At 47.5% G+C, this 13743-nt stretch overlaps 1 protein-coding gene across 4 annotated transcripts in view; it reads right to left on the bottom strand.

Annotated features, from left to right (window-relative positions):
• Ziz (dedicator of cytokinesis protein Ziz) overlaps nt 1–13743 on the bottom strand; it is a 171035-nt gene that overhangs the window by 96970 nt on the left and 60322 nt on the right. For all 4 annotated transcript variants that reach the window (XM_084595167.1, XM_084595170.1, XM_084595171.1 and 1 more), the window contains exon 2: nt 12072–12188. In XM_084595167.1, the coding sequence (XP_084451293.1) occupies nt 12072–12188 (117 nt within the window). The remainder of the gene's footprint in view (nt 1–12071; nt 12189–13743) is intronic.

The raw sequence follows: 13743 nt of genomic DNA, 5'->3' as shown, positions 1-13743 counted from the left end.
CGGTACACGAAGCGAAGGCAGCATGCCACCTTTCCCGATATGACATTAGATGCGAGCTGATCGGCAGCACACGCGCGCATACGTGGACTAGCTTTGCTAGCCTCGCTCAGGGCAAGTGTAAAAAAGGAGGCGCAAACGTATGCGCAAATTTTGGTTCGTTAGTTAGTTAGTTAGTTAGTTAGTTTGTTTGTTTGTTTGTTTGTTTGTTTGGTTGGTTGGTTGGTTGCGTGCGCGCGTGCGTGTGCATGCGTGTGTGTTAACAAAGTGGGCAACCCGCCATCGAACGAGTCCGAACCCACCCCTTCGGAGCCGAGGCCGGTGCACTGCCAAAAGTATAATGTAATGCGCCCGCGGGCAGCGTCGGTTTTCGTTTTGTGAACGACAACTGTCCACCAGCGTTAATCCATCAAATAGCCACTAAATTACGTGGCCCCCTCAGCGAAAGCCTTAATCTTCCACTCCACTCCAGATAGGAAACAATAATTATTTTCCTGATTAATTCAAGCCGGTGTGGGATGACAGTTTCATAAGCAGAGCTGCCGCCATATGCTATCGGAAGCTGTGTCTGGGGCGTGGTGCGGCTGATAAGCTACACATTATCGAACGCCAAGCACGCGCTACGGTTGCGACAGCGCTCGAAGCTCCGCTCCTGTTAAATGCAACACACACACACACACACACACACACACACACACACACACACACACACACACACACACACACACACACACACACACACACACACACACACACACACACACACACACACACACACACACACACACACACACACACACACACACACACACACACTGCCAGCGGACCGAGCATGAAGGCGACGTTTTCCGGTGATTCAAACGGTTACTGTAACCACCGGATCCCCCTAGGCACTGTGTCCCGCTGTTAGTCGTATCTATAGAAGCACTCGGATGCGACGCATATCCGCACCAAAAGCCTGTTCTTCTTACGCCAGGACATATGGTGCTATAGTGGTTAACGTATCCTTGTAGAAAGAAGCTTTCTTTTTTTTTTTTTCTGGGGATGAGGGGTGCGGACGGGGGTGACCGTACAGCAGGTGGGCGTCTTTTGTATTTCGCCTCGTCGTAAAGTCCCCGCCACAGTCAGGGTTTAAACCCACGTCCTCGATTCTAGTAGCCAGACACAAATACAAACGCAACGCTTCAGAAGACAAACGAACGCGGTGCCCCCAGAAGACCGAACTCCGTCAAAAATGTCCGTTCACCACGCCACTCTTCTCTTTTATTCCCGCTCGCTGCTGTTTTCTTTACGCCGCCACAACTAAGTGCCTCCCTGCTCGATCGCAGATGCCGCGGCTGCCAAAAATCGTCTAGATCGAGCTATAGCTCTGCTCCTCAAAGTACAAACCCGGGGACTACTTGGTTCCGTTCGAGTGACCTTGAAACTGTGCCAAGGTCAACTGGGGACTTGCCTTCTAGCGACAAGTCTCGCCGAGCCTGTTACGCTATGGTAAGGCGGTGCACTAGCATATGACCAACTACTTGACCAAACTAATGACATTTGACCTTGAAAAGTGACCGATTCTCAATAACGTAACGTATAACGTGATAGGCGCGCTACGACGTCAGCTGAACATGTATTAAGAAAAAGCAAGCAACACACAGCTATCGCTCATGAAATTTGGTTTAACGGTGCTAAGCCACTGCTCATTTTTCCTTCCTTTTGTGTTTTTAATAAATAACCACTTACTACTACTATGCTTAAAAATGGCCAATGGCTGAAAACGAACGGCGATATAATACCGTCGCCACTCTAAATCCACACAGATGCTTGACTAGACAAAGCAATCAAATTATCCCTCTAAATCGCGCAGTCCTGATATTGTCTTATATGAGCGTGAAAAATGGAGAACATGGCAAATAGCTTGGAATCATGTGCACTTATAACAATACGCGACGGCTGCTTTTCGCAACGTGGTGGAAGAGCTCTGTTGCCGTGCGTGCGTCCAGCAAACGGAGGAACGCGCGCCTCCCTTTCCATTTTGTTTTGAAAGCTGACGCCGCGTATCGCAACAAGTAGGGCTCGAAGTTATCTGCTACGACGCGCTCTCGTGTTTACGCTCATAAATCACGCGGCTGCACACTGGCATTTAGGAAATAAGCGTAGCGATCGACCACTGCAACGACGACACTGCCCGCTTCAAAATGGCATTTGAGTCTGTCTTGACAAGAGGAAGACGAGCGAAGGCCTTACCGAGCCCCACTTTGCTGTAAGACGGCGTACAGAAAGTGCGAGCACAATTCTCGATTTATTTGCAACGACAGGTTGCACACAATTGCTTTTTGATTCAACATAAGGGCGGAAATGAATATGCCACTTTAAACAAGGCTGCCATCTGAATACCCTCCACAGAGGGTTACTCCAAACGAACATACTTTTTTTTTTTTTTTTTTTTTCCCGCGGATGAATACACGTTTTTCGGCACTGAACACTTGCTGTCTCATCAAAAAGGTAACTACATAGGTTCCCTCTACGCCTAGATGGACAGCTCGGAGTCCCGCAATAAAATACTTTTTTTCAAGTCGCTACCTATAACAAAGTGGTGGTAAGCATGGGTAGCACTCTAAAAGACATTCCCTGAAAAAACTTCCAATGTTCTACAAAAAGTCTAGTGTACTGACTCCGTATATTTACCATGAAAAGTTCTTTTCCTTTTAACTGGTTCCACGCCATCCGATTCAGGTCAACAGCAGGCTGCTTATCCATCGCAATATTCTTTCTGTCACTTGTCTGAGCACTTCCAACTCGGCGTTACAGTCTTCAGCCCCTTAATACTTAATTGTGTATCGTATGCGTGTTCTTCGGCGGTCTATAGCCAACTTTCTAAACAGTGAACTGACCCTTTCTTTAGGAATGGTTCAAAGGTTCCCCTACCCGTCTAGTCTGTTCATATTCTGCAAGCTGAGTTCGCTTTGTGCTTAATTTCTTCTCTTTAAAATAAAGTCTCAGTTCACTACTTCGGGAGCAATCCACTAATGGGGCCGGTAGTAATTACTCACCGGCATCCGTCCCCTCAAGCACAGCCATGCAGCTACTAAAGGAAAGCTTCACAGAAACTTCGCATTTTAGAGAAAAATTCGGCCCCTACGAAGTTCAAACCCGGAACCACAACCACCGCCTTTCCGAAGAAGGCGAAAATGATAAGGCGAAAATGAACCGATGCGGGAACCCGGAAACATGGCCAATTCTTCAACTACGAACAACTACAAAGTTTCTGTAACAATTGAAAAATTTCGTATGACTGCGTTTGGGTGGCATAAATTAGTAGTTATTACCTTAGTGCGAATCTACTCCATTCTGAGAGATTCCTTTAAAAACATTAGACCCAAACCATTTCCAATTCGAATTGTTGACCAATTATTTCTCGCCTTTCCATGTCCTAGCCGTCCCGCTTAGCTCAAATAGTATAGTGCACCACGAACAGCAGCAGAGGCAGAACATACCCTCGTCGCTGACCTTTCTGGATCTCTCCTGGCACCTCACTGGTTACTCCTTGTCCCTCTAATTGAAATGAATATTTGTGGCTTATATATCTCCCCTCTGAACTGCATATATACTCTCATCACCTAAGCTCCCATCTCTCAGGATATGCCACAGCACCTCCTCGTTCCTATTAGCGCGTGCACAGTGTTGCAACCTTTGCAACGAGGGCCTCCTGGGCGCCACCATATTGCTCGCTGGGCTGTTGTGTGCGTCTGACGTCAACAGGGTGGAGGCGGCAGTGGAACCGGTTTGCAACAGTCCAGAGAGGAGGCGTTTGACAACCTCCTCGCCCAGCAAGAACAAGAGTCCAAATATGCGTGTACATGCCCTGAAACCACCCAGTATTCTCCGAACCATTTCGCTACAGCCCAAAGCCTGTACCTTCAATCATATCATTTTAATTGCTCATCTATGCATGCCAAAAATGTGGTCCGTGCATTTTATTATCGAACAACAATAAAGAGACACCATTCCCAAAATGTCTAAATAAATTCGGACTCTTCCGCTTACGCAACGTCGCAGAAAAGACTGCGCTGTAGTACACCCCGGCAACGCTAGATGACTACCGTGCTAGCCGATTCTCGTCTTGGCAAAGCAGAAGGAAAAAAAAAATAAAGATATCGGGAAATTGTTTAATTCACGAGCAAAGGCAATCATACAACTTGGTGTCTGTCATTTCTTTTTTTCCTTTTTTGTTCCTCACCGCCCCTGCAACCCCATACAATTTGAATCGAGGACTACTATCTTGATCGCCGTTGCCAAGCAGCGCATTACACAGCAGGAGCTGGCACATTTAATGGCTTCCGCTTTGTGTACATAGGCGACGATGTACAGGAGCGCTCGTTGTGAGCACGCACTCAGATTGGGACGCACAGTAAACCTAAACCTACTTTTCGGCGCACACGTACGGACGCCCCCTCGATGGACAGAGTAAAATCAATTTGAGCGAAGACAATAAGCTTTCGACGCTGAGCCCTATATTCCGCGACGCCTGAGTGAGGTCCAAGCACGTGACGTGAATAAGGCATGGAGGGCAGTAAAAACAACGTAAGCCGCGCATGCAACCGCGGGAGAAGCATTGCAACATACAAACCAGGCATATATAGCGGTCCCAAACTCTGTTCCAAGCTATAAAATGAACCGAACCCTTTGGCAGACAGACATTTAAGTGTGTATTGGTGTGTGCGGAAGGGTAAGTAAAAAACACGGAGGACAGACCGGGCAAGTCCGCACCGGCCTACGTTGCGTACAGGCATTTGTCGTATCGCGCCTGCGAACTCCCACGAAACTGGTTCCACCACAGTCTGCTCTTAGCAGGAATATATGGGTGGGCTATTTATCTTTCCTTAGCCTCCGTTCGTTCCCTGTGCGCTACTGGATATGTTTAAATACGGCCAATGCACCCCCCCCCCCCCTTTTTTTTTTTCGCGTTTCTCCATACGCACCCAGTCATTCTATGCACCCCAAAGGGGATATACGGCTCTGCCTCAATCGTCTCGGCAGCACAACAGCGCGCTGCGGCCGCGGCGACGCTTCGAAAGAGAAATAAAAACCTAAGCCGCGTTTTCGCGAGCCCGCACACGTACAGCTGTCCTGTAGCAGCACCACAACACGTGGACTCGGGTGTAATACGCCGAAACGACGGCAGTCTGCAGCGGAGGGCGTTGACCTTGGCAGCGCACGTGGAGACGCCATTTATTCCTCACTCGATACAAAGCAAGTTGCGAACATATAAAAAAAAAATGCTCGCAATGTCGCTGAAGGCGAGGAGATCCCTAAACAATGCTATCGGTTTTCCGCGCCAAGGTTCGTCAGAATCTTGCCGACGTCGTGTCGACGCGGCGCGGACAAGAGCCGACTACGCGGAACAGATGCAGTGCATCGAGCCGGCGTCTATCCGTGCATTGGTTATCTAAACGCACGACGAGCGGCGCATCTTAAGAACGGCGGCGGGGCTGCGCTGCTACACTGCTCACGATGAGACGAGAGAAGAAGCGTTCACTGGCCTCGCACGAGAATGTGATAGAGCTGAAGCCAAGAACAACGGTGAAGAGAGGCGTGTGCTCGATATACACGCTGCAACGCCTCGACGATGTAGGTCGATCACGCAGGATCGACCGGTGCACCGTGCATGTGCCACAATGGCTAAGACGACGACACAATGGATATTTTTCTACTTACGGTCAATAAACTTCCACAGACGCGAAGCCACCCCAAACATTTACCAGCACATCTAACTTACCCCGACAAAACACATGCGGCAATTTTCCTTCTTCCGTGATTCATAGACTCAGTGTTCCGTGATTTCAAATTCATAGACTCAGATTCGAGACACGACAAGGCCACGGCCGGTCTCGAGGGGGAGAGCGCTTCTCTTTTCTTACGGCCTCACCAATGGGGGTCTGTTTCCATCTCCCGCCGCGCCTCGGTGGAGTCGCCACTGCTGCGGGGCGGTGGCGACTTCAGGGTGCCTTAGAACAGGCAGCTACAAAAAGAAATTTAACAATGAAGATGACGCATGTGCTGTATGTGGTAACTCCAGTGAAACAATTGACCATATTATACTCGAATGTAATGGTATCCATCTGGAAGTTGATGCAGGCGCAGTCACTGTTCCTGAAGCTCTGGGGTTTAGGTACACCAGTGGCCGGGTGAATAAACCGGCGGTGGAAACTAGCAAAAAACGACTGGAAGATTGGTGGCTTAAAAGCAGAGAAGTGACATAATGTTAGTAATGCAGAAATAAACATTCAATAAATAGAATGATGGTTTAGTTAACCAATCTAAATCAATAATTAAGATATATGGAGAAAAATGAGCATGATAGCTACTGCTACCACCCCGTTTCAAAGGGGACGCTCCTATATTCCATCCATCCATTCATGCGCCTCTGCTACCACCGTTCACGCTCAAAGGAAAGGCGCGCTCACTCTTCGCTCCGCCCACATTAGCTGCAACCGGCCGGTCCTGACATTTCGCCCCTTATGGTTTATACAAAGACATCGTAATCAGCTAAGATTTATCGTGTACGAGGAATAAAATAGAGTCAACAATCCGCTCACGCTCGCGCGCACGCCTTTGTCACTGCGACCGAGCACGGTCGAATATGTAAAGCTTCGGATACACTTCAACAGATTTTTCCCCTAAATTTTGTACAAAAAAATTTACCAGGCTATGCAAGTGGCCTCTGAAAGTTGTAGGCAGATGTAACGCGACCTGACGCGAGTGCATGGCAAACTGTTGGGTGGAGATTCTGTCAACCGCTGCCATCTTCGTTAAGAGCAAAAGAGGCACCGCCGAAAATTCATGGCGCGTCTCAGATTCAGAGTAAGGAGCAACAATTTACGCGTATAGTTAAAATTTAAGTTTTCTAGTGGAGTGGGCTGTTCTAGCTTCGTTCAAAACAAATCAGTCGGTTGAAGGACAGAAGATGTATATGTAATCTCGCGACGCTCATCTATGAGAGACTTAGTCGGTTTAATACATAGATAAACAACTATACTTGTAATCAAGGAAATGGGCATCAACTGTTATGTATAATTTAAAAGAGCGACAAACAATAAAAAAAAAATGCCCTTCAAAGTTACACATTGTATACACATTCATCAATTCATCAAAATGTGACGTGCGGCTAGAAAGTTCAGTCTCTATATCTTCCTGGGCGGTTTGTGCTTATAGGAGGTATTCACTGAGGTCGTACTACCAGATGGCGCGAGCATCGTCCCGCCTCTTCCGCCATGTCGGAGGTCGCCGGTGGCATCGGCGCGCGTCGGCTCGCGCAGTTTCAGGTTCGCTGTCAAGTGACCGCCGTATATTGGAAGGGATCCGTAAAGTTTTATCAAGCTGGTATATACGCCCACATCCACTTTTCTTTGTTGAACTCTTTATGCGCATGGAGTCTGCAGCGATATTTTGACGCTCCGGGACATACCACTAGCTGTTCAGTGTTGCAACTAGGCATTACCCGTGCAACAGCTCGACAGCAGAAGTGGCCGGTTACCCATTTCGCGAAAAACGACTTGCAGCTCGTTAACACCGTTGTTAGCTGCCACTGAGGCAGAACATTTTTTGAAAAGACAGCGAGCGCATTAAATTCCCCAATTCCAAAGTTCGCATGGCCGCGAAACGTACACTTCTAGTGGCCGTAGTCGGCAAACTGCCGAAGCTTTTACAGGCGCTATTCCAGCAGTAAAGCGAATCTATGCAGTTACTTAATTTGGGAGATAGAAGATCGAGAAAAAGAGTACTGTCACGCACTCGCAGGATAAACGGCACGCCCAGAGAGCATGTTTTACAAATTTAGTATCGCCTGCGTAGCTCTGCTTGAAATGCACATAACCCATGGAACCTAAGTTCGCAACAACGCGATGTGTAGCGATAACGCTTGATACAATTGCAACATGTCACTTGCAAGTCGGAGGAGGTGACAGCGTTAGCTAAGCGAACAGACACGTCGCAATGTGCTCACCTCTAAAAACGGCACGCCGGTCATCGACACCCTCACGCACGTGTGGCTCTTGGCCTCGCTTTCTTGCCAAAAATTAAAACACATTCATGGCTTAGTACGTTTTAATTTCTTCACCTGTCGCAAAACTTAAGACCGCACTTCACATGGCAGGCCCCGATGTCAGGGAATTCAACGCGAAGCAGTGGTCTTGTAGTACACGGCACACCTTGACGAAGTTACCGCCGTCGTACGAGCCGGTGTTTTCACAAAGTCAAACATTTTGTCGAGACAGTCGTTTTTCTTGTTCCACGAAGTCCACGGGTGTATGCACTCGCTCGCATGGTTTTTGGCTGGCTCACGCAGAAATTCTGTAAAGACGCGAAAAGCGTACCCCACGGATCACAACGAGTTGAATACTGCGGCTCGGTGCGGTGCCCACACACACGACCACGCGTATGGCGAATTCTGCGCTGGCCGCTAGCGCCCCTAGCGGATGACGTCACGTGCATACCTCCTATAGGGAGCTGGCCTGTAGTTTCTGTCAGTCACTTTCCTGGCATAATTAACAAGAATTTTATGAGAATTTTTTCACATATCAAAGAAGCGGACCTTATAGCACGGCTGTTATCAATTCCTTCCGGGCATCTCAGCAGTGGCGAATTCTCAATTGTGCTGGTTGGACAAGGATTTGAAGTAATGCTATAAGATATTTGTGTGGTAGGTGCTACGAGAGCTCTTTAAAAAATAAATAAAAAACAAAGCACCTTGCTCAATAGGAAACAAACTCTGGTTTCGGATAATGCAGTCCACTAGAATTCTTGTCCTTCGGGTGATGTGACGCTTGCGTCACATCACCCGAAGTCACTGATTAACTTACCAATGTATCCAGCGACGTAAGCTAAACCGGAATATGTGACAGTGGGTAATGGGACGATAGGAGATGCCACCACAATGCTTCATTTCCTCGGTTACTGACTGAGGCGGAGCAGAAATGTTTCTTCGGCATCGACGCAAACTACCTTGAGTTTGCTCCGAGATGAAACGTCCGTCTTGAAAACGTGATCAAGTGCCAATTTTTGCGGCCCTCTCAACTAGCATGTCGTTCTCTCCGCACATTAGCCTTACTTTCTCGACCAGAGCCTCAATGGGGTCGCTATTGAGTTTGCTGGTGAGGACGGAGCCGACACGTACCTTTCAGCAGGAGGCATTCTATACCTCTCGAGGGAGAGCGCGCGCTCTCCCTCGAGACCAGCCGTGACAAGGCACGCCCTCACCGGTATGATCGATAAATTATACAACCGCAATCTATATTTCTCGAGGTCGGTTTCTCAGTCAGGGGGCTAAACACACTGGCAGAGTGTGTTTGCCGGCAATCGCCAGGCTGCCAAACGCTGCCTATAGTAGTCGTGGCTACGCTCTTGAGGCTATACTCTTGTTGCTTCGTGTGAAATGTACGAGACAGAGTAGGCCCTATTCCTCCTATACATTTTAGCCTATGTTTGTGACCCTTTTTCTCATGATCTGGTGGGGTTAAAACATTAATCTTGGTATCATTGTAATCGGCAATCTGAGGTAGTAATACTGAACTAGGATTATTGTTTTCCGAACATTTGATTTTGTGTTAGCTTTTTTTTTTTTACTAGGCCTACCATATTTTAGACCCAAAATCTGCAGTAAATATCCTTTAAATTAAGTTTCTCTGCACTAACTTTCATGATTCTAGTTCAGTAGACTCTCTGTAGTCTTTACTCATTACTCCCAAAATTTTATCTCCCTACCACCTGTAGTTCCTGAAAAATAAAAAAAAAAGGGGGGGGGGGGGGGTCAAATGCGGCTAAATTTGACGTTTTGAGATAATTGCCTTTGAAGTGGAAGGAAAAGCATTATTGCAATACTAAAGCTAGAAATACATACTGACGCAATTTTTTCAATAGCAACTGGCATGTTAGTCACCACCATAATCAATATTTATTTTCTTTACCAGTTGCCTTGCTTTCCCGACCCCCTTAGTGACCTGTCGTGTAGCCCTCAGTACGAAGTACAGTCGCCGTCATTCAGCTTCACATGACCAGTGGACTGTTAATCGCCCTGCAGAAGTTTCGAATAACCTTAAATGCCAACTCGAACCATGTTGCTCGATGTTTTCCGTCTGGATGTGTCTCGACCCGGGGCACTGAGAGCCACTTTACAGATTGCTGGGAGAATGTGCCAGCAACTCCTCCTTGTCGTGCAGCATCATCAACCAGCTGCAAATCCTCACCGCATGCTTTACACTAACAGTTTTCGGCGCTTGCAAACGAGAGAAGGTTAATTTTAATCGGGCCATAGCTACGGTCACAAGTTTTTGCCATTATGGTCTCCATACGTCTCACCGAGCGGGAAAGCTTCGATGCAGACGCGCGTGGTGACCGCGGCGTCCGCCACTCGATTGTGTTGCGGAGATTTGGTGCCATTGCTGATCGATTCATGCCTCTTCCTGTGGAAGCGCAGTCTCCTAAACCACTTATTTGTCTTCGTCATTGAATAAGCGCTAAATATCCAGCTTCCAAATAAAGAAAAAGTCAGTTGCCCACAAAAAAAGCCAAAGCGCGATGAAGATGATAAAAACATTTACTGACATTGGCTTAGATCTAGGGAAGGCTGGTCGGGTCCCTAGTCCGGAACACCGTTGGTAAAGCCGAAGCGCGAACAAAATGTCGTGAGTCGCGAGTAATCCGGTCTGCGTCAGATTATTTGCTTGGCTAAACAAATTGTGCTAGCTAGCTTTTCACTGTTGTCAAATCAGTGAAAACCATCCCGCTAAATGTGACAAAAAAATACGCTGAATGTTTTTTTTTTCTTTCTTCTTCTTCTTTTCTTTTTTTTTTTTTTTTTTTTAGATTAGGAGAGGCAAAGGTCTCAAGCAGGTGTGAAAAGGGGACGTTGCTGGCCGCCGCCTATGGTTTCGAAAAATGTCGATTTCGGAGCAAATATTTCGCGTGCTGGTAAATGAAGGACTGGACTCTGTAAAGGAAAGAATAGGGGTTTTGATTTGCAGAAAAATAATTTTTTTTTTTATTTTGCCTGCCCTTTTCCCTTCAATGTCGCGGCAAGCACCGAAGTGCGTCTCGAGTGGCGCAAATACACCTGAAACACGGAGTTCCAGCAACGTGCGCTTCGTAAAGGAGCCCCTAGAGACAATGCATCGCAACTTAATTTATGTCCCTCAGCATAGATTGCAGAGCCAACGCAATTTCGCTTCTGTGGCGATTCAAGCAACCCTCGTTACACCCACCACAAGCGCTTGAAATCCAAAGCTGAGGTGGGGTAGCTAGCTGTCATTCCGAAACCTCCGAAAGTTACTTCTACTGACGTCATAACAGTCATAACATAACATAACGGACGTCATAACTACACAATGCCCAAAATGAGATCCCTTCGCATCTTCTTTGACAATGAGTGCACAGAACAGTACGAAGCCACGCTTCGGCGATCAAGCACCTCCCGTGCGTTAGTTCTATAGGGAACGCAATAAGAGCATTTGCGCGTCCGCTATAAAGCAGCAAACATCCATATCTATACTTTATGTAACGCGAGGAAACAGCTACAAAGCCAAGGCTTGCTGGTCATTACTTTGTATGCAAATGTACAGGTCCCTCCAATATGAAAGCGAACAAATGAATGTGTAGCTGATCGGAAAGGTTTCCGGAAGACGAAAGCCAACACAGTTGAAGAGCCGCATCCATATGCCACACGGCAAGTCTTCGAATAAAAGAAACAATAAAGCGAACATATATAGCGTAAGCACTCAGTTAATGATCACTACTGCACACCGATACTTTTTTTTTAATGTTTAATAACTATAGCTGCTCTCTTGGCGCACAATATCACTAAGTTGTTTCAAACTTTAGAAGAGAAGGTTAATAAGTAAAACTAGTCTTCCTGCACAGAATCTGCATCCCCTTTCATGCTGAAGGGACCTGTACGTACATTTTTTTTTTCTTTACAGGCTGTTCGTCTCCAGACAGGAGCCATTTGAGAAACAGCTTCCAAGACACCCGCAATCAAACAATACACACAACTCGAATGATTACGGTCAGCGAGTGGCAAGAGTATAACTCACCGAGATGTCGTCGGGGGGAAAGAAGAGCATCTCCCGCTGGGGGTCATTGTGCAGGATGGTCTTGTTCTTGGACACGAACTGCTCGTAGTCCAGGGGCTCCACCAGCTGGTGCCGCACCTGAGCAAAGGAGGAAAAAGCGTGAGCGCTGCACGAAGGCATCGTGCACGCGACTAAACCGAACATCCGCACACCGGAACAGCGCGGTCAAACGAGACGGATCGAAAGAACAAGTGGCGAAAAGAGAAAAATATCCCTTGGTTAGGGCAGATATAACAGGACCTTACGGATCCGCCTTATCCTTCATCATCATCCCAAATGGGTAGACCACAAAATGTTACTTTGCTCTTTGACTGCAGCTGCTGCCGCGGTTACAGATGCGACATATATATGCAGAAGCACCGGGCTATACGATACAACTCAAACCTAATACCCTTGAGGATCAACCTCAATCGCGTCTTCTAACGCGAAGCCTATAAGTTCCCACATTCCGCAAAAGACCAATATGGACAAGATGGCGGCACGTATAGTTGTCATCCCGATGCACGGTTATATACTGGCACTCTGAAACGACAACCCTGACTCGCAGAGCTCCAATACAAGGTCTTTGCTGCCCGACAGAAAGTTACAAGCAATGGATCATGTCGGCAGCGACGCTAAGAATCGACAGAGGCGATCTTAGCCTGCTGTCTTCCCTTCCCCTTTCACCCTTCAGTTACAGAGTAAGCGCTTCTCCGCCAAATTCGAGATTACTGATTTCATCCATAAAAGCGAAGCCATATTGCTACAAGAAAAAAAAAAAAAAAAAGGCTACAAAGCTTTCTCGGAAACTTCGTAGTTAAAAGCTATTGCAAAATAACGCGTCAGAAGAGGAATAGCAGCGGCCGCACCGTGGCGCCGTCCGAGCTTTCGCAACAACGACGGTTGCAACGAAATTTTTTCTGATCATTCATTTCGCACGACGACATGCCCAGTCCATTCTAACCGAACAGAGGTGTGATAAGCGTGACGCAAAGTTACGATTTCGAGTAAGATAAAAAAAAAAGGGGGGGGGGGAAGGGAAGAGACAGAGAAAATTTCAGAGCGCGAAGTGAAAACGCACGCGTACTTTGTCCGGCTTAACGTCGCGAGAGCGAAGGCGCTCGGACTCGCCTATCCTCATTCGAGTCACGGAGCTAACACCAGCACCGACAAAGCTGGGCGCAGGCGACGGGACGATAGAGGAAACCAGGAAGCTTTCTCAATCCGCGGCCGCCTCGCCACACCCTGTCCAGCGACAGATCGAGTGCAGACAGTCGTCGGCTCGCTAACTGCGGAAATGAAATCGGCAGCCTGCAGTCGGCAGGCGAAATGAACAAAAAATAAACTAAAAAATCTCGCCCAGCTCCAAGCAAACTAAAGCGGCAGCCAACGCTCCCTTTTGCAAGCTGCGTACCACCGGCAAGAAAGTGCAGCTTCCTCGATCGTGGGAAAACGTACGCGACCGTTCATGCGTCTAAAGGCTTATATGTATACGAGGAAAAGGAAAAAAAAAAAAAAAAAAGAATGACGGCCTTTCTGGTTCGCGCCTGGACTACCGCGCTTTACTGTTCCAACCCAGTGCACACACTCAGTGGACGTGACCGTATACCGATACAAAACCCCATATCGGTAGCAAGTCGGCGGGCTCGGTTGT

The sequence above is a fragment of the Amblyomma maculatum genome, chromosome 2, assembly GCF_055883805.1.
Source record: "Amblyomma maculatum isolate TAMU_Amacu chromosome 2, ASM5588380v1, whole genome shotgun sequence".
NCBI lineage: Eukaryota > Metazoa > Arthropoda > Arachnida > Ixodida > Ixodidae > Amblyomma > Amblyomma maculatum.
The sequence above is the reverse complement of the archived record's forward strand: the minus strand, read 5'-3'. Positions and strand labels throughout refer to the sequence as shown.